A 22,764-nucleotide genomic window follows, 5' to 3' on the forward strand; every position below is an offset into this window, starting at 1 on the left:
TGTACAAAGTGAATGTACTACACTGTTTACAGTTTTCTTTTTTGTATTGATTTTGATAATTTTATTGTGTACCAGTTCTAACACTGTCAGTAATATTAACAATAACAATTAACAATAAAAAGGTGTAATAAATATTTGATACACTTTTTTTGGTTCATTATTAAATTGGGAATTAAGTGTATATATCGTTTTTTAGTTTTATATGAATATATTAAACTAAAAAAACTAACTTGTCACACTTTATTATTAGCATAGGTATAGTCTACAGTATAGACAATGGCCTTCTGATTTGCAAACCTTTATCATGTACACATGAGTCAAAAAGCTTTGTCATTAGAAAATAAAAGTGCTTGAAAAAACACATAAACCTGAACCTGATCCTGCAAATTGTTGGATTATTGCAGGGTCTTTTTTACCTTATAATATAAAGCGCCTTTAGCAACTGTTATTGTGAATTGCTGCTATACAAATAAAATTGAATTGAATCTGTTCTGAACTGAGTTCTGTGTTTAATATGTTAAAAGTAATTTATTCTAATTATTGCAATATGCACTTGTGAACCAAGCCTCTTTCTCAGGCATGACCTGTTCACACTCAACCTTTTAAAAACAATCACTCCTCAGCACTGATCAAGTTTGTTGGACATTGTACAGCCTCACTGACAGAAAAGTGCAAGGTATATCAGACAACAGTTTACGGACCATATTCAGTGTCAGTATTTATCATACAAGCCCAATTCTGAAAATATTGGGATATTGTACAAAATCTGTTTAAAATTTGTTTACGCTATTGTGGATAAAGTATGGGTTTATACGATACCATCACACACGTCCACACAGAGAGAAAAGAGAGAGAAAAAATGTCAGCCATAGACATCGCCACTATGATACAATGATGTCACCCATTAGTTTTGGACTGCATTTTAAAACCTCAAGATTAATGTGACTTCTGTGCTAATGCTATAATAATACTAACATTTCACTCACCACTGCTGTCAGGACACCTGTCAGTCACAGTGGCTATGCAACTAACTACAGTATCCATGTGAACGAGTTACAATAAAATCCAAAGATGTCAACAATACATTTTGTACTCACTTATAAACATGATTTCAGTTGTAAAGCTCCTTGTGATTGCTTTTTTCTCTAGCTGATTGCCACAGTCACCCACATTTTGAATCAAACGCACCAACCTGTTAGTAGTCATTTACCATGTACTCTCAGACATACAGTGAAACCTGAAAAAGTGTGATGCAGGCCAGAAATGTAGAATATTTGCCCTCAAAGTAAAAGTTGTGCTTCATAACTATAATCAACATGTTTCAAGAGGTAAAACTTTGAAGATGAATATTCTCTGTTTCTGGTTTATGGGGCGCCGTTTGTAAACTGAAACATGCTGAAATTAACTACCAGCATGTCCAGCGATTTAGCTGGACAAATGCTGCAGCGATTGTGAAGTGGAGACTGCAGTTGTTTAGTGTGCACTACTGCTGAACCTTTGGATGGCCAACAAAATGGCTCTTTTGATGTTTTCAGCTAAATCGCTGCACATGTTGGTAGGCAAGAAGTGAAGCAGCTCATGGTGGTGAGACGTGACCGTCAGGCAAGAGCAGACAAACAACCTGACCACTACCGGCACACTTTAGCGCCGGAGGTTTTCATAAAGCTTTTATTTTGGTTTCCTGTTGACCTGTACAATAAATTTGCATGTTAGCTAAACATTTAGTTTCCCGTAACATTTAGATTTAACATTTAACATTTAGATTTAAATACAATATTTAGATTTAGTATTTAACATTTAGATTTAACATTTAAAATTGTGTTTTAAATATAAAAAGTTACAAATGTTTTAGTAAATGTTGTAAAAAGTGACTCGAAAAACACATTTTTATAAGGTTTTAAGCTATATGTGAAAAAATGTTGCCATTAATTTCAGCATGTTTCAGTTTCCAAACGACGCCCCATACTGGTTTGCTTCACCCTTTTCCCAGTGTAACTAGAGCTTGGCAAGTCACTTGCTTATCTTTATCGTTCATACTAACTTTCAAATGTGGGAACTAGCCAGCCGTAGCTATGTAGTAGTGTGCTGCAGTGCCATAACGGTTTGTGATCAGTTTCATGACTGCCAGCAACCTCCAGTAACTACTCATGAATTTCAGATTTCAGTAGCAACTTTTGGCTGCCAGTGGGTTACTAATCAATCTATATAAGTGTGTGAGTGTGTGTGTGTTTACAAAACAAATATTTACATATATGTCTTGTTTAGAGTCTTTATTTAGTTACCACAAAGGTTATGGAATGTTGCCACCTAAAATATCTTAAATAGAAATTTGACAGTTGTTTAAGTATTAAGTATTTATTTTAAATTGTGTTGATTTTATCACACTGCCAAATGGTTCCTGTTTTGAACCATCAATTAATAAAGCAAACTGTGCAGCTGAATTAGAATACCTAGCTCTGTGTGTGTTGAGTTGTATGGTCCCACGTGGAGTCTTGTGTCATTAGAAAATTCAATATTTTTAAAGTACTAAATTGTTTCGATTACCACTATTATAACAATTTACATAATTTACAAAACAATTTACACTATTATTATATCAAATGTTTCCAAAGAAGACAGCTTAAAATATATGCATTTTCTGGTAAGGGTGACTCAAAAAAAAAAAATAGTTGTCTCCCATAAAAATCGCAAAACAGTGTGACAATGTATGTCATCCTGTGATATGATAGGAGGACCTCAGGCTTCATCAATTATAGCTCTATAAAGCTCTGCCCATTAAAGAATACACATGTTTAGTCAGTAATATCAGAACAGAGTACAGGGCTGTACATGCATGAATGTGGTTGTCTGTAAAAGATGTATGACTGCACGTTCAGAGTGTTATTTTGGGGTTTATTTATGGGAGTCTGCAGAGCAGAGGAAAATACTGTTGTCTGTGAAATGCTAGGAAGTCCAGAGGTTCCTCTTTTGACTAAGAAAGGGGATATTACTATTGGAGGAGCTTTTTCTATCCATAGCCAAATCTCAAAGCCTTCGTTCTCCCTGACTCATACTCCAGAACCTCTCACATGCTCCAGGTTTGTCTTTTTTCCCTTTGCAGGGTTCATGACTTGGAGAACTTTACATTACACTTTTTAAAACACTTTTTTTACTCTTTTCAGGATAAATTTGAGAGAATTTCGTTTTGCCCAAACAATGATTTTTGCCGTAGAAGAGATCAACAATAGCAGCACTTTACTGCCTAATATTTCACTTGGTTATAAGATATTTGACAGCTGTGGTTCAACACTGCCTTCAACACGTGCAGTGATGGGTCTACTAAATGGACAGGAAAGGACAGCAGAGAAAACCTGCAGCAGTCATTCATCTGTTCATGTCATCATTGGAGCTTCTGAGTCTTCTTCAACCATTGTGATGCTGCAAATTTGTGGGACCTTCCAAATACCAGTAGTAAGTATTTATAATATTTGTGTCAATTTTTTATAATGTAACTGTCTCCAAAAATTGAAGTCTAGTAACTTTTTTGGTCACTGACAGGTTTGTGTGAATCTTAGATTTAAGGCTTCCAAGCTTTACATTAGATTTAGTTACAAGCCAGAAACAACATTTTGTTTTGTCTCTGAAGACCCAACTGTAAATCTCTTCCCACTTACTTGTCAATTTGTTTTTGTTTTTCTCTTTTACTTTATTTCAGATCAGCCATTTTGCCACATGTGCTTGTCTGAGTAACAGAAAGGATTACTCTTCATTCTTCAGAACCATCCCCAGTGATTACTATCAGAGCAGGGCCCTGGCAAAGCTGGTAAAATATTTTGGATGGACATGGGTTGGGGCAGTCAGAAGTGACAATGATTATGGTAACAATGGGATGGCAACTTTTATCACAGCAGCAAGTCAGGAAGGGGTTTGTGTTGAATATTCAGAGGCCATTTCAAGGACTGACTCTAGTGAGGAGGTTGCAAGGGTGATTGAAGTGATTCGTAGTGGCAGTGCAAGAGTTTTGATTGCCTTTCTTGCCCAGGGTGAGATGGACATTTTGCTGGAGGAAGCTCTGAAGCAGAACTTGACTGGGTTGCAGTGGGTGGGCAGTGAATCGTGGATAACAGCAAGTCATTTGGCTACTAAGAGGTACTCTGGCATACTGACAGGGTCTCTGGGCTTCACCATCAGAAAGGCAAAGATTGCAGGCCTGCGAGAATTTCTTTTACAAGTTAACCCAAGTCAGGATCCTCAGAATAATGTGCTAAGAGAGTTCTGGGAAACGGTTTTTGGCTGCAGTTTTCAATCCAGGCTGCCTAGTCAGATTCAGTGCTCTGGCTCTGAGAAGTTAGAGGACATAAACAATCCTTTTACAGATGTATCACAACTAAGGATATCTAACAATGTGTACAAGGCTGTGTATGCCGTAGCTCATGCTATGCATAACTTGTTAAATTGTGGTGAAAGTGCTAAAGCCATGAATCAGTCATGTATATGGAAGGATCATTTAGAGCCAAAAAAGGTAAAACATTACCTTAAAAATTGTAGAAAAATTATTTATATGATCTAGAATTCTATATATGCTAAGTTACCAACCCTCGTTTTGGATTGGTAGATTGTGAAACACCTCCAAGACGTCAATTTCACTCTTCAGTCGGGAGAAAGAGTATATTTTGATGAAAATGGAGACCCTTCAGCAGTGTATGAACTTGTGAACTGGCAGAGAAACCAAGCAGGAGATATAATTTTTGTGGCTGTAGGGAGCTATGATGCTTCACTACCAAATGAAAGTCAGCTTGCCATGAATGGAATCAATATAACGTGGGTTTCTGAATCCCAAATGGTAAGTCTATTTGAGAGCAGGGAATATTTATTTAATACTTATTTTGCAGGTTGATTAAAATTATGCAGAAACAAAATATGAAATAAATTGTAGTTACTTGTTCAAAACTCTGTTAATGAGAAATACAAGTAACACTTTTTTATTAATAAAAACTGACATTCATAAAGTTGTTTAATATTGAACTTTAGCAAATAAAAACAATCTCTCCCACATACACAGATATGTATAATCCTTAATTTTAAATTGTAACAGTGTTAATATAACAGCTTCAGAACTATTTTTATGTTAATTTTCCCCTCTGATGCAGAATAATGAGTAAAATAATGGTCTGAAGGTTAAATGCATGTTTGTATGTTTTTCGTTCTTCAATATTATTAATGTGAAATAAATTGAACAATCTAAATTAAGTATGTGGATTACAAGAGGAACAAACTGTGACCTTTGAGTTGTGGTGTTGTTACAGAAGCCATTGTCTGTCTGCAGTGAGAGCTGTCCGCCAGGTTTCCGCCAGGCTGCAATTAAAGGCAAACCCATCTGCTGTTTCTCCTGTATTGCCTGTGCTGCTGGAGAAATTAGCAACACAAACAGTGTGTAGAAATTTTCCTGTCATTTTTACTATGTAAAAAAGTGATAATAAGTTGATACATTACTAGGAAGTGTTTATTTCAGTATTAGGTCTATCAAAATACTTTTTTATGTTTGACACTTTCTATTCAGATTCTGCAGTGTGTTTACCATGTCCGCTGGAGTGCTGGTCGAATGCAGATCGCAGCCACTGTGTTCCAAAGGTGATTGAGTTCCTGTCTTTTGGAGAAACTATGGGGGGCCTACTCGCTGCTTTCTCATTGTTTGGAGCAAGTTTAACATTGGCAGTGTCATGTGTTTTCTTTCGGTTTCGTCACACACCTCTTGTCAAAGCCAGTAATTCTGAACTGAGCTTCTTGCTGCTCTTCTCCTTAACTCTGTGTTTCTTGTGTTCTTTGACCTTCATTGGCCAGCCTACTGAGTGGTCATGCATGCTACGCCACACAGCTTTTGGCGCAAGCTTTGCCTTGTGTATGTCATGCATTTTGGCTAAAACTATAACAGTGGTGATTGCCTTTAAGGCTACAAGGCCAGCAAAAACAGTTCCTCAGTGTTCTGCTGCACTTCAGAGAACAAGTGTGCTCAGCTGTACTTTACTCCAGCTGCTGATTTGTGTACTGTGGTTAATTTTTGCTCCACCATTCCCCTACAAAAACACAGTCCATGCCACTGAAAAGATTATACTAGAGTGTAATTTAGGTTCACCTTTAGGATTCTGGGCTGTTTTAGGATATATAGGACTTCTCAGTTTGCTATGCTTTATCCTTGCTTTTCTGTCTCGAAAGCTGCCTGATAATTTTAATGAGGCCAAATTCATCACCTTCAGTATGTTGATATTCTGTGCAGTCTGGGTCACTTTTATCCCAGCATATGTCAGCTCTCCTGGTAAATTTACTGTAGCTGTAGAGATATTTGCTATTCTGGCCTCAAGTTTTGGGTTATTTTTCAGTATATTTGCTCCAAAATGTTATATTTTATTAGTGAAACCCGAAAGAAATACAAAAAGACATATGATGGGGAGAAACCATTAAAAAATAACAAATGCACGAGGGTATGCTTACTCCATCTTTAAGATTTGTTTATTTTGATTTGTATACAATCATTGATCAATTTATTACTTTATATATTGGTCCTGTAAACCAGTAATTCAAATATGTATAGCGTTTGTTTATGTTTTACTCTTTAGTATGATGTTAAAATGTGAACCACAGATGGAATATGTAATAAACAATAATAACTTAGTATAAGGAGTGGTTATGTTGAATGCGAAGATATTACTTTCGTAGGAGGCCCTCTAAGCCCATTAACATGCCTATTCACTGGTCAGTCACAGCAGAAGCAATATCATTGGTAGAGACAAAGACAATATTCACAGCTGTCACCCATAAGTCCCTGTGGCTTTGTGACATAAAAGTCATATTAAAAGCAGTGTTGAGGAGGTTTGTCTTTGAGCATTTGTTAGGAAGCATTCAGCTGAGGAACTATGCTCCTGATAGCCAACCTACTACTTCTTTCCTTTCTGGCTGTGAGAGAAGGGAAGCCTTTGTGTCAGACATATGGGACAAAAGAACTGTCTCAGTTTTCTAAGGAGGGAGAAATCAACATTGGAGGAATTTTTTCTTTCCATCAGAACCCCATCACTGTTTATCCAACTTTTGAAGTCAATCCAGGAACAATCCAGTGTGAAGGGTAAGACTGGGATGAAATAATTTATCTATAAATCCTATTCCAATATGGAATTTTGTTTATATTTTAAATATAATCTTCATCTTTGCTTATTTCTGCTATGAAAACTTTGGTCCTTCTTCTTTGTTCAGACTGGACCCAGGAGAGCTTCAGTATGCGTACACTATGATGTTTGCTATAGAAGAAATTAATAACAGCTCAGAGTTGCTGCCAGGAGTGACACTTGGTTATAGGATCTTTGATTCCTGCCCCAGTATACCTTTGTCCATTAGGGCATCACTAAACTTGATGAATAGATATGAAAGTGGAGCAGGGAGCTGTAACAAACTTTCCAACGTACATGCTGTCATAGGAGAAACCACATCCACCTCCACGATAGGCATTGCACGCACCATGGGACCATTCCATATACCTGTGGTGAGTGTTGGGGGCATGCATGCTCTATGCACACATAAACTTCCTGAGATGCAATAATCTTCATTAAATGTCTTCAATGCTCAATATGACATTTAACCATGTTATTGTTTTCCAGATCAGTCATTCAGCTACTTGTGCATGTCTTAGCAACAGAAGAGACTATCCTTCTTTTTTTAGAACCATACCTAGTGACATTTACCAAAGCAAAGCATTAGCAAAGCTTGTGAAACATTTTGGCTGGACCTGGGTAGGAGCTATCAGAACTAATAATGATTATGGGAATGGTGGTATGGCCACTTTCTTGGAAGCAGCAGAAAGGGAAGGTGTGTGTGTTGAGTACTCAGTGGCCATTTACCGAACTAATCCAAGGAAGTGGTTCTTAGATGTGGTAAATATTATAAAGAAATCCACCTCTAAGGTAATAGTGGCATTTGCTGATGGCACAGACCTTGACATACTTTTTAAAGAGCTTCATGCTCAGAACTTGACAGGCCTGCAGTGGGTTGGGAGTGAAGGCTGGATCACATATCGTTATATTGCCTCTCCAGTAAATTACGCTGTGGTTCAGGGGGCAGTTGGCTTTGCAGCATTAAATGCTCTCATTCCTGGACTGCAAGAGTTCCTAGCCAGCAGCAGGCCTTCCACCATACCGGGGAATCAGGGCCTTGTGGAGTTGTGGGAGACAGTGTTCAGGTGCGACCTGTCTCCTCAAACAGAGACTCATGCTGAAGATCTGACAATAGCCTGCACTGGAAAGGAGTCTCTCCTGCATGTGAAGACACGTTTCACAGATGTGTCAGATGCCAGCCTGCTAAATAATGTATACAAAGCCACGTATGCTGTTGCTCATGCTCTACATATGCTATTTACTTGCAAAGATGAAAGGGAGCCTTTTGAGAACAATACTTGTGCTGATACGAAAAATGTACAACCATGGCAGGTAAACATAAAAAGAAAGTACTGTGCCTAAATGCAAAATGTTATTTTTAATGACTACTGTTACATAGTCAGATAACATTAGTGTTTGTCTGTAGGTACTGCATTACCTAACGCAGGTCAATTTTACAACTAAGACTGGTGAAGAAGTGTTCTTTGATGAGTTAGGTGAACCTGTGGCACGTTATGCATTGGTGAACTGGCAGATGGATGGAAAAGGTTACATTCTTTTTAAGACAATTGGTTACTATGATGCATCCCAGCCTGACGGTCTGGAGTTTAAGATGAAAGCAGGTGTGAGAGCCATCTGGGCAGGAGAGAATTTCGAGGTAAAACAACACAGATAATACTCTTCCTTACTAACCCTAAAGTTCTGACGCTTGATCTTTTACAATCACACTAAATGTATACAATTGTAAATCTGGAAGTAATTTGTTTTTAATATTGTAACTAAAATGCAGGTGCCAAGGTCTGTTTGCAGTAAGAGTTGTTTGCCAGGGACCAGTCAGGCTTTTGTTAAGGGCAAGCCAATCTGCTGTTTTGATTGCATCACCTGCGCTGATGGGGAGTTCAGCAACACTACAAGTGAGACAGCTGGATTTCTAGCCTTTACTCTTGTGCTCATTGTGTTTCTGTTGGGCAAAATCACTGCCAGCACTTTACTGGTCTATTTAAAGATGTATGTGCTGAACATCATGAAGATATTTATGTTTTCAGATGCAGTGAAATGTGACAAATGCCCTCCTGAATTCAAGTCCAACGAAGAGAGAAATAAGTGTGAAATGAAAGCTATTGAGTTCCTCACATTCACAGAATTATTGGGTATACTGTTGGTCTCCTTTTCTCTCTTTGGTGCGTGCATCTCAATGACTGTAGCCCTAATATTTTTCCAATACAGACACACTCCTATTGTCAGAGCAAACAACTCTGAGCTCAGTTTTTTGCTGCTCTTCTCCTTGACTCTGTGTTTCCTGTGTTCTGTGACCTTCATCGGCCGGCCCTCCGAGTGGTCCTGCATGCTTCGACACACCGCATTTGGCATAACTTTTGTGCTCTGCATCTCTTGTATTCTGGGGAAAACAATAGTGGTTGTAATGGCATTCAAGGCTACACTTCCAGGCAGTAATGTTAAGAAGTGGTTTGGGCATGTACAGCAAAGACTGAGTGTTCTAGTATTCACTCTCATACAGATTTTGATTTGCATAGTTTGGTTAGCAATAAACCCACCATTCCTCTACAAAAATATGAACTACTACAAAGATAAAATTATACTTGAATGTGCCCTGGGATCACCTGTAGGGTTCTGGACTGTGTTAGGATACATAGGGCTTCTGGCTATGTTATGTTTTGTACTTGCTTTTTTAGCTCGAAAGCTGCCTGATAATTTCAATGAAGCTAAATTTATCACTTTCAGCATGTTGATATTCTGTGCAGTGTGGTTAACCTTTATACCAGCTTATGTCAGTTCTCCTGGGAAATTCACAGTTGCTGTGGAAATATTTGCTATTCTGGCCTCAAGTTATGGAATGTTATTTTGCATTTTCTTGCCAAAGTGTTACATTATTTTATTAAAACCTGAAAACAATACAAAGAAACACCTGATGAGTAAAGGGACCTCAAGAACGATCTGAGAGGTTGCTAAAAAAACAACAAAATTGAATATGTCCCTTCTATAGTTTAAATATTGTTCAAATAATTCAAATCCACTGACATCTAAGAAAACACAGCAATTAATTGTTTCAAAAACAAATGCTGATTCACTACATTAAAGAAGGAAATAAAGAAGCAAATAACTATAGTCCTTCCTACAAGCTCTATATCGTATATTAAATATTCCCAACAAAATCTGATTTTTTTTTTACATTTTTCTTTCCCTAAATTAATATTTGTACAAATAAAGTTTTGATAAATTCTGAATGTTCCATTGTGTTATTTTGCGCACCCATAAAAAGTGAATAATGACAGACTCCAAGACTGTGCATGTATCAAAATTCCATTTAATTCAAGTCAGTTTTATTTATATAGTGCCAAATCACAACAACAGTCACTTCATGGTACTTTATATAATATAATGTAAAGACTGTGCAATAATGGAGAGAAAACCCCAACAATTCAACAACCACCTGGTGACAGTGATAAGGAAAAAACACTCTTTAACAAACAACCTGTGGAAGAGAGCCAAAGATGCATTATAACTAATGATTAAATGCAGAGTGGTGTATAAACACATAGTGAGTGAAAAAAGGTGTGTGCAGAAAAAAACACTACATGCATCATGGGAAGCCACCAGGAGCCGAGGTTTATTTCTTTACTGTGGTGAGTTCTGAAACATGACTATCACTCTTTCAATAAACTATCCCACTGCAGATTATCGGTTAGCTCTTTAACAACTAATCTTTTTTAAATAATTGAAAAAAGGAAGGCTTGAGATTGGCCTTCGATTAGTTCAAATGATCGTGTGATGACATTTAAAGTAATAGTTTAATTACTGCCCTGGAAAATGACTAGGGCATATAGCCCTAATTAATTAATAATTATAATTAATAGAGATAGACTGATCATATTTAAGATTGAAGCATTAAGTAGTGGTAAGACTTCTGTGAGCAGTCTTGTAGGAATAGGGTCCAATGGAAATCTTGATGGTTTATTACAAAAGTTGTATTGATCAACAACTACTGATCAAAGACCATTGATCAAAGACCAATGATCAATGGCCATGAGTACAATTCACAGAGAGTTGATTCAGAGATGATCTTTCCCTTTTCACGTAAATGGCCTCCCTTGACTTCCCGCTCAAACCAGCGTTCCTCCCTGTCCAGGATCAAATCAAATCAAATCACTTTTATTGTCACTTCACATTACTGGTACACTGGTACACTGTACATGTGAGTGAAATTCTTGTGTGCAAACTTCACAAGGAACAGTGGTGTGCAAAATACAAGAAACATAAGAAACAAAGCAAAATATAAGAATTGAGAATTATAAGAATAATAGAGATTGACAAGGTACAATGCACATGCTATGGCAAGGGGCGAAGCTGACTGCACTCCATGAGCATCTGGCAGCACAAATGAACAAGCAGCCTGTTGATGAGAGACACCCAGAAAGCCAAAACCGAAGGGTGGACAGTCCGGATCCTCAAGGACCCCCAGAAGGGGCCGGTCCCATCCTACTACCGGCCAATAACCTGCCTCAGCACCACATGGAAGCTTCTTGCACGCATCATAGCGGCTAAGATGAACTGGCACATGACCTGAAAGATAGGATCATGAGTGGGGCACAGAAAGGGATTGGCAAGAACACCAGAGGCGCAAAACACCAGCTAGTGGTATACTGAGCAGTCAGCCGAGACTGCAAGACTTGGCTGACCAACATGTACTCTGCCTGGATTGATTACAAGAATGCCTATGGCTCAGTGCCCCACACCTGGATCTTGCCTAGACCTATACAAGATCAACAGGACCCTAAGAGCCTTCATCAGGAACTCAATGGGGATGTGGCGGACAACACTAGAGGCCAACTTCCAGCCCATAGCACAAGTCACTATCAAGTGTGGGATCTACCAAGGAGATGCTCTGTCCCCACTACTGTTCTGCATAGGCCTGAACCCTCTCAGTGAGATCATTAACAAAACTGGCTACGGATACCGACTCCAGAATGGACCAGTTGTCAGCCACCTCCTGTACATGGATGACATCAAGCTGTATGCCAAGAGTGAACGAGACACCGATTCACTGATCCACACCACCAGGATATACAGCAATGACATCGGAATGCACAGCCACTTCGGACCAGAGAAGTGTAGTCGGATGATAACAAAGAGAGGGAAGGTAGTCAGACCTGAGGGGATCGAACTACCAGAAGGCAACATTGCAGACATAGAGGGTAGCTACAAGTACCTGGGGATCCCACAGGCAAGTGGGAACTATGAAGAGGCCACTAGGAAAGCTGAAACCACCCAGTACCTGCAGAGGGTCAGGCAAGTCCTGAGGAGTCAGCTGAACGGTAAGAACAAGATCCGGGCTATCAACACCTATGTGCCTGTGATCAGGTACCCTCCTTGGATAATAAGCTGGCCAAAGGAGGAGACAGAAGCCACTGACATCAAGACCAGGAAACTTCTGACCATGCATGGAGGGTTTCAACCCAAGTCCAGCACCCTAAGGCTGTACGCTAAGCGGAAGGAAGGAGGCCGGGGACTGGTGACTGTCAGCACCACGGTCCAGGATGAGGCAACAAACATCCATGGTGTTCACTCTGTGTTGTAGCATCCTGATGACACCCAGTTTGTGCTCCAGTGGATGATGAGAGTCAGACCTTAAAATATATATAATACTGATTCACATGCGTAGGTTTATGGTACTGATCAGCTTTTGAATGCCCCCCACTACTGATGGAAATCTCACAGTCTAAGAAGGCTAACCTGCCACTTTTCATATCCTCCCTGGTGAATTTGATGTGTTGGTCCACCGAGTTAATGTGATCCGTGAATTGTGGTGCGTCCTGAGATTTGATTTTCACCCAGGTGTCATCCACATACCTGAGCCAATGACTTAGTGGTGTTCCAGGGTAGGATAACAAAGTCCTCTTTTCCACTTCTTCCATGTACAAATTGGGCACAATAGGTGAAACTGGGGAACCCATAGCACACCCATATTTCTGTTTATAAGGTTGGGGAAACCTGCAGTCAGCTGAGACTGAAGTCACTTGGATAACTGAAAACATCCAGATGAACAGAAACAACCTTTTGGGATTACAAAATTTAATGAATCAAGCTGAGATTGAGACTAAATAGGTATCAACTGAGTTAAACTGAAGTGAACTGAACAGCTTCACTCCTCAAAAGCTGTATAAACCAGAATAAAAACATGTCTGATTTTTTTTCTTCCTGTTTGCCTATTGTGCAAATAATTGAAAAACCAATTGAAAATGTTGAAGTAAAAGGAAAGGAAATCATATGGCTAACTTTATCAGGCTCACAAAAGTCTGATTTTCTTGAATCTACATGAACCTATTGAAATGATAAATATTATGTTGCATCTGAATCAATGAAAGTTGAAAACAATGAATTTATGGGCATGGTAATACAGAGAGGACATTTACAATAATTCAGTAGTGATTTGCAGTGCCACTCCTCTGGCCCCACCTTTTCCTTCCAATTAGAAGAAGCATGATGGTTCTGTTATTCATTTTTGCTGCTTCAAAATGTATAAATAAAGTCTGCATGTTTCACTTAGACTAGGTTACTTGCAATGCCACCCAGTGGTTTAATTTTTACAGACAGCATGTCATTTACACAGAAGTGGCCAGAACAGGGGTGGGCACTTTTCCAACTGTTACTGGTGGCATCTTTCTCTCAGGCTAAAGAACCTGTGTGCATACGAAGAGGGGATCCTGAGAATCCCCAGTTATCTAGGGATGGGGACATTATACTGGGGGGGATGTTCTCTTTTCACAGTAGCTGGAATGACAGAAAGGATACCTACATGCAGAAACCACTGCCACTACAATGCACGAGGTAAATAACATTATAAAAATAAATTTAAAATGGATGAATGATCTAAGACATAAAACAATTCATCCTTTTATTTCTTGCTTTTATCTTGTTTTTCTATATTCATATAACTGACTGATTTCAGTATTTTATGTGTTAGTAATCTATTGTCTTTATGTCAACTTTTTCATTTTTTCAATGAAGTTTGAATTTCAGGGAATTTCAGGTCGCCCAGGCGATGCTTTTTGCCATTGAGGAGATTAATAACAGTACAGACCTACTGCCAGGAGTCTCTCTGGGCTATAAAATGTATGATACTTGTGGTTCCATTGCCCAAGGCATAAAAGTTGCACTAGCCTTGATGAATGGTAATCAAATTATTTTCACAGCACCTGAGGCCCCTTGTACCAAACCAGCACAAGTGCAAGCTATAATGGGAGAGACTTCTTCCTCTCCTTGCATGGCAATAGCTACCGTAATTGGGCCATTTTATATACCAATGGTGGGTAGGATAGCTAATGTGACTCTTTAAATGTTCTGCTTTCTTTGTATTTTTCCATTTTAGATAGGCCTCTTTGCGGGGATATAATGTGCTTAACACAGTGAAAACTGAAATTAAATGTGGATGTGTGCAACATTTTATTTTTCGATTTTTAATGGTCAGTGTGACTATAATCTCTCTTTCTTTTCTTTTTTTTCTTTTTTTTTTTTTGCTTAGATGAGTCACTTTGCCACATGTGCTTGTCTCAGTGACAAAACCAAGTACCCATCTTTCCTCAGAACAATACCCAGTGACTACTACCAGAGCAGAGCCCTGGTCTATTTAGTAAAGTACTTTGGATGGACTTGGGTTGGAGCTATTCGAACCAATGATGATTATGGAAATAAAGGCATGGCAACATTCACAGAAACTGCACAGCAGCTGGGCATCTGTCTGGAATATTCTGTATCTTTTTTTAGGACAGATCCCTATGAAAAAATTCAAAAGATCATTGACATTATAAAAGCTTCAACCTCCAAGGTGATTGTTGGCTTTCTGTCCCACTTTGATATGGATGTGCTATTACATGAGTTTTCTCTCAACAACCTCACTGGTTATCAGTGGATAGGCAGTGAGTCTTGGATATTTGATTCTCAAACTGCAGAAATGGATATACATCACATACTGGATGGTGCCATTGGTCTTTCCATTCCCAAATCACACGTCACTGGCCTGAAGGAGTTCATGCTGAATGTGAAACTTCTTAATTCATCTAATAATGAATTGTTTACTGAGTTCTGGGAGGCATTATTTAACTGTAAGTTCAAGGAGTTGAAGTCAACAGCAGAAAATCCGAGAGAGTGTACGGGACATGAAGATCTTACTGGGGTTAAAAACAGTTTCACTGATATGTCACTCATGCCTATCTTTAACAATGTATATAAAGGAGTGTATGCAGTGGCCCATGCCCTTCACAATATCCTCAGCTGTAATAAAACATGTGAGAAAAATGTGCAACTAGATCCATTCATGGTGAGGTTACATTTAAACAAAAAGTAGCAGTTGTGCTGTCTGTATTACAAAATGAGATTCAATAAATTAACAGACTGCCTGTCTTCTTAGATTTTACAGCGTATTCTAAAAATTTACTTCAAAACAAAAGAAGGAGATGAGGTTTACTTTGATGAGAATGGAGATCCAGCAGCAAAGTATGAAATTATAAACTGGCAGCCAAGAAAAAACGGCATTGTGGAGTTTGTGACAGTTGGCCTTTATGATGCATCACTTCCTCCAGGCAAACAGCTGACTCTGCAAAATAACTCTTTAATCTGGGCAAGAAACTCAAAGCAGGTGAATGATCAATAAACAATAAATACAAATAATAAGCTTATTAAGAATAAAGAATTAATTATAACCAGGTGTTATTATTTTCAAACATTTGAATTTCATGCATATAAAATTAAGAAATGATTGTAAAGATCATCATACATGCAGTTTATCCATGGTTATTATTGTACATTTATTCATACAGGTGCCTGTGTCAGTTTGCAGTGAAAAATGTCCCCCAGGAACACGCAAGGTTCTCCAGAAAGGAAGGCCTGTTTGCTGCTACGACTGTATAAGATGTGCAGAGGGAGAAATCAGCAACATTACAGGTGTGGCAATATTTCAATAAAAACTTAAGAACTGAACTACAAGCAATATTACTGTTCATGTTCCAGTATATTTTTTCATTCTTTCGCAACATTGAGGAAACCCCTCAGAAATTTTAATAATGATGCTCTTTCTTTCTATAAATAAAGTAAATGAAGAGTGAGATATGGGGCTGTTTCAGCCTACTGTGAATAATATGAGCACACTCCCTGCTTCAAACCTCTGTGTTTTTCTATATCTTTTCTTTCGTTTTTTTTAAGATGGCAAAAACGAAAGGCTGAGCAGTGTGAGACAGGCTGTAATATGTATATATCAGAACTGGCACTATTGTTCCAGCACCAGTTGCTACATACCACAGCATGTAATTTCTTGATGCTGCAGTTTGTTCAGAATCAGTGTCAGTTTTACTGAAACATGGCCAACGATGTTTGAAGTTACTTATTTACCATTTTTCATACTGACTGCGCAAAAGCATTGTCAACACATTTTTTCTCATCTTCTCATTGTGTAGCATTAGCTGTAGCCTGACTAATGTAGAGTAGTAGTTAGTGTGCTAGTGAGTATAATATGCTGTAAAGTAGATTCAAACGCATAAATCTAATAAATCTCCAGAATTCTAACATTGTATTAACATTAATTTGCAGATTCTGTTACCTGTTTGAGATGTCCCCCTGAATTTTGGTCAAATGAAGGAAGAGACACGTGCATAAAGAAGGAAGCAGTGTTTCTGTCATATGAAGAAATTATGGGAGCACTCCTGACTGCTGCATCTTTATTTGGAACATGCATGACTACTGGTGTGGCATTAATATTCTTCAAATACAGGAAAACTCCTATTGTGAGGGCAAACAATTCTGAGCTGAGCTTCCTGCTGCTCTTCTCTTTGACATTGTGTTTCCTGTGTTCTCTGACATTCATTGGTCAGCCCTCTGAATGGTCCTGCATGCTGCGACATGTAGCTTTTGGGATCACCTTTGTGCTCTGCATCTCTTGTGTTCTGGGGAAAACAATGGTTGTTTTGATGGCTTTCCGGGCAACGCGTCCAGGTAGTAATGTTCAGAAATGGTTTGGACCCGCACAGCAGAGACTCTGTGTTACAAGTTTTACTCTTATACAAGTTATTATATGTATCATTTGGTTAACAGTTTCGCCTCCTTTTCCATTTAAGAATTTTAAGGAATTTAAAGACAAGATCACCTTAGAGTGTGCTCTGGGCACATCTGTGGGCTATTGGGCTGTGCTTGGCTACATTGGACTTTTGTCTGTCTTATGTTTCATTTTTGCTTTTCTAGCTCGAAAACTGCCTGATAATTTCAATGAAGCCAAGTTTATCACCTTTAGCATGCTAATATTCTGTGCAGTGTGGATCACATTTATTCCAGCATATGTCAGCTCTCCGGGGAAGTTCAGTGTTGCTGTAGAAATATTTGCTATTCTTGCCTCCAGCTTTGGACTGCTGATTTGCATTTTTTTCCCAAAGTGTTATATCATCTTACTGAAACCAGAAAGGAACACGAAAAAGAACATGATGGGGAAGGGTGCTCCACGATCGCCATCATGAAAATAAATAAATAAATAATTATTGTGTGTGTGTGTGTGTGTGTGTGTGTGTGTGTGTGTGTGTGTGTGCGTGCGTCTGTGCTGGGTTTGTTTGTACCAGCAGAGAATGCAAAAATGCAAACATAACACACTGCTCAGATATGCTGGGTCAGAATGACTAAGCAAATATTTTAACAATGTCTGCCTTTAACATGCATGATTTAATTAAAAAAAAGAGCATATTATGATTGACAAACAGAGAGTTTTGAAGAGAAAAAGTGACAAAAAGTATTTCTTACATGAATTAAAAGGAGATCATGTTGAAATGGAGGCTCATGTGAGATTGAGCTAATTGTAAATCTGACTGAAGATAAATAGCATAAATTGAACAAGACATGAAGTGAGAATATTCATATGTAACTGAACATTCATATGTGATGGAATTATTGATTTTTCTTATTAAAGCAGAAAATAGAAAAGAAAAAATGTGATGAATTCATATTAATGGAGTAACCTTTGTCCTCATTAAAAGTGGGTGAAAATTCAGAGAGACTGACATTGAGTGATTGTATGTCAAAAGCTGTGATTGGATGTCTAGAGAGAGGGAGAGAGAAATAAGATAAGATAACCTTTATTAGTCCCATGTGTGGGAAATTTGTTAAGGAGGGGAGTGAGGGGTATGCAAATTGACAAATGAGTATAAAAGGGGGTACCTAGGAACATTTGGAGCTGTGTCTTCCTCTAGTTCTTGCGATGAGCAGACAACATCATCTGAAGATTCGGTCTGTGGACTCAATAATTTGATTTATAATTTTTGACTTTTTTCTTCTCATTTTTGTTGTGTTAGAGTATACATTCAAGAGGATTTGCATTTCCATTGTTTCCTACTGGACTTGGCTTCTCTCCTAATGGGTTATACCTACACTGAAGAGAGAAGTGCGGTGGCCAATTAATATTATTTGAATCTGCTTTTGCATTGCTCCTGCTAAATTGCTTTAATAAAAATATCCCACATTTAAAAAGTAAATTGCGGACATTTCCTTTTTAACCCACTGTGAAACAGTAATAGTAAAAATCTGAGTATTAATCTACATTAGTATAAATACTACAGGTTACTCCAGCCTTTTAAAAGTAACAGACCCCTGGGGCCTACTGTTCAGGCCACTAAACAAACTCAGCCATATTCCAAGAGCATTGATCTAGATGAAAGCTGCCGCAACAGGTGTTGCTGGTAAATACTGGGCCTGCAAGGCTACTTTTAGCTCCAGGTTTTTTATCAGAGTAGGCAGGGTAGAAACCTGGGGGTTAGAGGCAGTCAGTCTGGAGGAAGTCCCTTCACCCATCGACTCTCTGCACAACCTACTGAGTAATACACAGTAGATTTTAAACAGAGTCAATCCAGACTTCCTGTATTGGGGTGCTGGTTTTACAGGTCGACAATATATTTAAAGAAACGTTTTAGCAGTAGCTACAGGTTTTGTTGATTTTAAAGAACAGAATTTCCCTTCATTCACAAATTGTGACTGATCGTTCAGACTCAAGGTATGAAGAGACATACAGAAGGTAGGCGACAATGCCACTTGCAGCTTAATAAAATATCACCATCTTCCTTCTCACCTAATGTTGAATTCTATAAGATTATTTGGGTAACAATGGACAGTTTGAGCTGAGACAATGGAGTTGGTGCAGAAGGTTATGTAGTCAGTGATACACTCATTAAGTCCACTGATGTCTCACCGTTGGGTTCACAGAGTGTCTCCCAGTCTGTCATCTCAAAACCGCCCTGTAGTTCCGCTAAAGCCTCTCCCGACCACCTCCTAATACTCCTAGTAGCCACAGGCTCCTTCTTCACAATAAGCACATAGCGGTGGATATGGTGATGATCTGACCTACCCAGTGGGGGGGAGAACTGCATGCGTCCTTGACGTTAGCATACAGTAGGTCCAAATTCCTCTCCCTCTTGGTGGGACAAACCACATAGTGTGTAAGTTGGCAGTGTAGCGCCCTAGGGGACATGGTTGATCTCACCAAAGATAGCAATGAAGGCACTCGGGTGCTGAGGCTACGTCCACACTAGCCCGGATAGATTTGAAAACGGCGTTTTCGTTTGAAAACGCTCCGTGTCCACACTATTGTTTTCAGTGGTTTTCACAGAGTTGTGTGTCCACATTGAAACGGCCGAAAACACTTACCTTCCAGTAATGCGCATGCATGAAATGCATTTAGTCTGCCGCTTATTTACTTTCCGGCTCTTTAAAATGTCGTGTCAGAATGCTGAGGAGAAGCACTGAGTTTTTTAAATGGACTAACAATGAGGTGGAGTTGTTGCTGCGAGTAACACATAAGTACAAAGTTGCAAAAGCAAGTGAGAATTAAAGAATCTGAAGAAAAGCTATCAGCAGCATGTACAGACTGATATTAATCTTTAATAGGGCTGTCAAAATTCATAGCAAACAAAACAACTGCTGTATAATGCCCCCTGCTAACTTAGTTTAATTGGTCACATGACTGCATCATATGACTAACATGCATCATCATTTTAGAAAGTCTGCGTTTTTGCGGTCCACACTGCGACGTGAAAGCACCGTTTCCAATTGTATGCGTTTTCCAGAGCGTTTTCAACACGCTGCGTTTTCCATGAGCGAAAATGCCATCTCAGTGTGGACGAGAGGCCAAAACTGAGAGAAAATGATTAGTGTGGACATAGCCTGTTCTCTCACCGGAGAGAACAGGTGAACATGTAAGCAATCCTTTAAGATTCTCAAAGGCATGTTGGCAGTCATCAGACCAGAAAAATGGAACTGAGGGACTGGTCAAGGCAGTCAACGGGGCAGCTACTGTTGAGAAGTTCTTACAGAACCGGCGATAATATCCGGCCATTCCAAGAAACCGACGTAGCTCCCTTCTTGTAGATGGAACGGGAAAGGTCGAAATGGCACGGATCTTTGCATCCACTGGGCATACCTTTCCTCCGCCAACTCGCTGGCCTAGATAGAGAATGGTGCTTTTACCAAACTCGCACTTGGCAAGATTCAAAGTCAGCGAGGCAGCTGAGAGGCGTTCAAATACAGCTGACAAGGTAGCAAGATGCTCTGCCCATTCACTGGAATACACAACAATGTCATCTAGATACACCCGGCAGTTTGGAACATCACCCAGTACTTTGTTCACTAGCCTCTGAAATGTAGCTGGCGCATTACATAACCCAAATGGCATGACTGTGTACTGGAGGAAACTGTCCGGAGTTACAAAAGCGGATATCTCTGATGCCCTTTTGGTTAAAGGAATCTGCCAGTAACCTTTCAACATGTCCAGTTTAGTAATAAATGTGGCAGGTCCGATGTCATCAATGCAATCATCGATGAGGGGCAGGGGGTATGCGTCAGGAACTGTCACAGCATTCACTTTGCGGAAGTCCGTACAGAACCGTGGACTCCCATCAGCTTTAATGTCCAACAAACATGGGGAACTCCAGGGGCTACAACTGGGTATGGCAAGTCCATTCCTAATGAGATATTCTACTTCCTTTTGCATAACCTCTCTTTTGATGGGATTGACTCTATATGCACGTTGTTTAATGGGTGCAGGATTGGTAAGCACAATGTCATGGGATATCAAACCCGTCTGGGTAGGAATATCCCCAAACATACACTGGAAAGACAAAATCAGGTTCTGAATGTCTTCAGCCTGATTAAGTGACAGGTGAGACAAATAGTGGGGCAAGTCAGACAGAATCTCACTATTACTGAGTCTCGTACCCTGTGACGCATCTTTGCCCAGGACCGCATCCTCCTCACTGCTTTCATTGGCTATCTCTGAAGTTACGCATGCTACAGGAGAGCTAGACGTAACCTTATGCGGAGTGAGGGGACCATCTTCATTCTCTCTAGAAAGATAATGTTTCATCATGTTAACGTGGCATACTCTGGTCTTGCGACGACGATCAGGTGTTTGAACAACATAATTGGTCTCACTAAGTTTCTTTTCCACCACATATGGTCCAGAAAACTTTGTTCTCAGAGAAGAGCCCAGAATGGGGAGCAAAACTAGAACCTGATCACCAGGTTTAAACTGGCGAGCAACAGCTCTCCGATCATAGCGCTTTTTCATCCTTACCTGCCTAGCCGTTAAGGTATCCCTGGCAATAGCGCAAGCCGATTTAAGGCGCTCTCTAATTCTAGCCACATACTCAGGGATGCTCTTTGGTGTTTTAGTTGGAACAACTAGCTGTTCTTTAAGGATATGCAATGGTCCTCTAACTTCATGTCCAAATACAAGCTCTGCAGGACTAAAGCCTAGGGACTCTTGCACTGCTTCACGAGCAGCGAACAATAAGAATGGGATACCCTCATCCCACTTCTTTCCAGTCTCCAGACAGTATTTGCGGAGCATGGACTTTAATGTCTGGTGAAATCTTTCAAGTGCTCCCTGACTTTCAGGATGGTAGGGGCTTGATGTAATGTGTTCCACTCCTAATGCCTTCAAGGCCTGAGCAAAGGTCCTAGACTTAAAGTTGGTTCCCTGATCAGTCTGGACTACCTTTGGAAGACCAAACACAGAGAAAAACTCGACCAGAGCTTTACTGATGACAGGAGCGGTGATTCTTCGCAGGGGCACTGCTTCAGGAAACCTAGTACAAGCACACATCATTGTTAGAATGTATTGGTGCCCTAACTTTGATTTTGGTAAAGGTCCTACACAGTCAACAACAACCCTGCTAAATGGTTCACCCATCACTGGAATTGGTGACAGGGGTGCAGGTGGAATAACTTGATTTGGCTTGCCCACAATTTGGCAAACATGGCAGGTGCGACAGTAACGTACAACATCAGACTTGAGTCCTGGCCAAAAAAAATGTTTGAGGACCTTATGATACGTTTTAATTATGCCGAGGTGTCCGGAAAGTGGATGATCATGTGCTAACGCTAGGACTTGAAAGCGAAAAACCTTTGGCACAACCACTTGATAAACTGTATGCCAGTCATCTAAGTTTTCACCAGCCCAGCGACGTAGAAGGAGGCCTTCATCAACAATGTATGCCACCTTCTTTACCTTAGCTTCCTCCTGGGTAAGTACAGAAGAACGGCATTTCAGAAGAGAGTCATCTTCATGCTGTGCAACAATAAATTCCTCTCTAGAAGAGGGCAGTTT

At 39.5% G+C, this 22,764-nt stretch overlaps 3 protein-coding genes across 3 annotated transcripts; all 3 read left to right on the forward strand.

Annotated features, from left to right (window-relative positions):
* Nucleotides 1-2,919: 2,919 nt before the first annotated feature.
* LOC134641170 (extracellular calcium-sensing receptor-like) lies at nucleotides 2,920-6,438 on the forward strand. The gene is made up of 6 exons (XM_063493426.1): nucleotides 2,920-3,077; nucleotides 3,162-3,450; nucleotides 3,695-4,501; nucleotides 4,595-4,822; nucleotides 5,286-5,409; nucleotides 5,540-6,438. The coding sequence occupies exons 1-6, from the start codon at nucleotides 2,941-2,943 to the stop codon at nucleotides 6,436-6,438; spliced, it is 2,484 nt and encodes an 827-aa protein (XP_063349496.1). The 5' UTR covers nucleotides 2,920-2,940.
* A 452-nt stretch (nucleotides 6,439-6,890) lies between these two features.
* LOC134640858 (extracellular calcium-sensing receptor-like) lies at nucleotides 6,891-10,077 on the forward strand. The gene is made up of 6 exons (XM_063492900.1): nucleotides 6,891-7,096; nucleotides 7,225-7,510; nucleotides 7,626-8,450; nucleotides 8,545-8,775; nucleotides 8,908-9,031; nucleotides 9,164-10,077. Exons 1-6 carry the CDS (start codon nucleotides 6,891-6,893, stop codon nucleotides 10,075-10,077), a joined length of 2,586 nt encoding a protein of 861 aa, XP_063348970.1.
* A 3,693-nt stretch (nucleotides 10,078-13,770) lies between these two features.
* On the forward strand, nucleotides 13,771-17,635 carry LOC134640590 (extracellular calcium-sensing receptor-like). The gene is made up of 6 exons (XM_063492499.1): nucleotides 13,771-13,964; nucleotides 14,145-14,442; nucleotides 14,659-15,453; nucleotides 15,544-15,771; nucleotides 15,953-16,076; nucleotides 16,719-17,635. Exons 1-6 carry the CDS (start codon nucleotides 13,888-13,890, stop codon nucleotides 17,633-17,635), a joined length of 2,439 nt encoding a protein of 812 aa, XP_063348569.1. The 5' UTR covers nucleotides 13,771-13,887.
* Nucleotides 17,636-22,764: the final 5,129 nt, after the last annotated feature.

This window comes from Pelmatolapia mariae, linkage group LG14 (assembly GCF_036321145.2).
Source record: "Pelmatolapia mariae isolate MD_Pm_ZW linkage group LG14, Pm_UMD_F_2, whole genome shotgun sequence".
Lineage (NCBI taxonomy): Eukaryota > Metazoa > Chordata > Actinopteri > Cichliformes > Cichlidae > Pelmatolapia > Pelmatolapia mariae.

Bases quoted from the DNA above. Each gene is read 5' to 3' on its own strand.
- LOC134641170 (XM_063493426.1), top strand. From the start codon at position 2,941: ATGCTAGGAAGTCCAGAGGTTCCTCTTTTGACTAAGAAAGGGGATATT. The intron at 4,502-4,594 runs GTAAAACATTAC...TTGGATTGGTAG, and splicing joins ATCATTTAGAGCCAAAAAAG to ATTGTGAAACACCTCCAAGA. The intron at 5,410-5,539 runs GTGTGTAGAAAT...CTTTCTATTCAG, and splicing joins AGAAATTAGCAACACAAACA to ATTCTGCAGTGTGTTTACCA.
- LOC134640858 (XM_063492900.1), top strand. From the start codon at position 6,891: ATGCTCCTGATAGCCAACCTACTACTTCTTTCCTTTCTGGCTGTGAGA. The intron at 8,451-8,544 runs GTAAACATAAAA...GTTTGTCTGTAG, and splicing joins AAAATGTACAACCATGGCAG to GTACTGCATTACCTAACGCA. The intron at 8,776-8,907 runs GTAAAACAACAC...ACTAAAATGCAG, and splicing joins GGGCAGGAGAGAATTTCGAG to GTGCCAAGGTCTGTTTGCAG.
- LOC134640590 (XM_063492499.1), top strand. From the start codon at position 13,888: ATGTTCTCTTTTCACAGTAGCTGGAATGACAGAAAGGATACCTACATG. The intron at 14,443-14,658 runs GTGGGTAGGATA...TTTTTTGCTTAG, and splicing joins GGCCATTTTATATACCAATG to ATGAGTCACTTTGCCACATG. The intron at 15,772-15,952 runs GTGAATGATCAA...TTATTCATACAG, and splicing joins GGGCAAGAAACTCAAAGCAG to GTGCCTGTGTCAGTTTGCAG.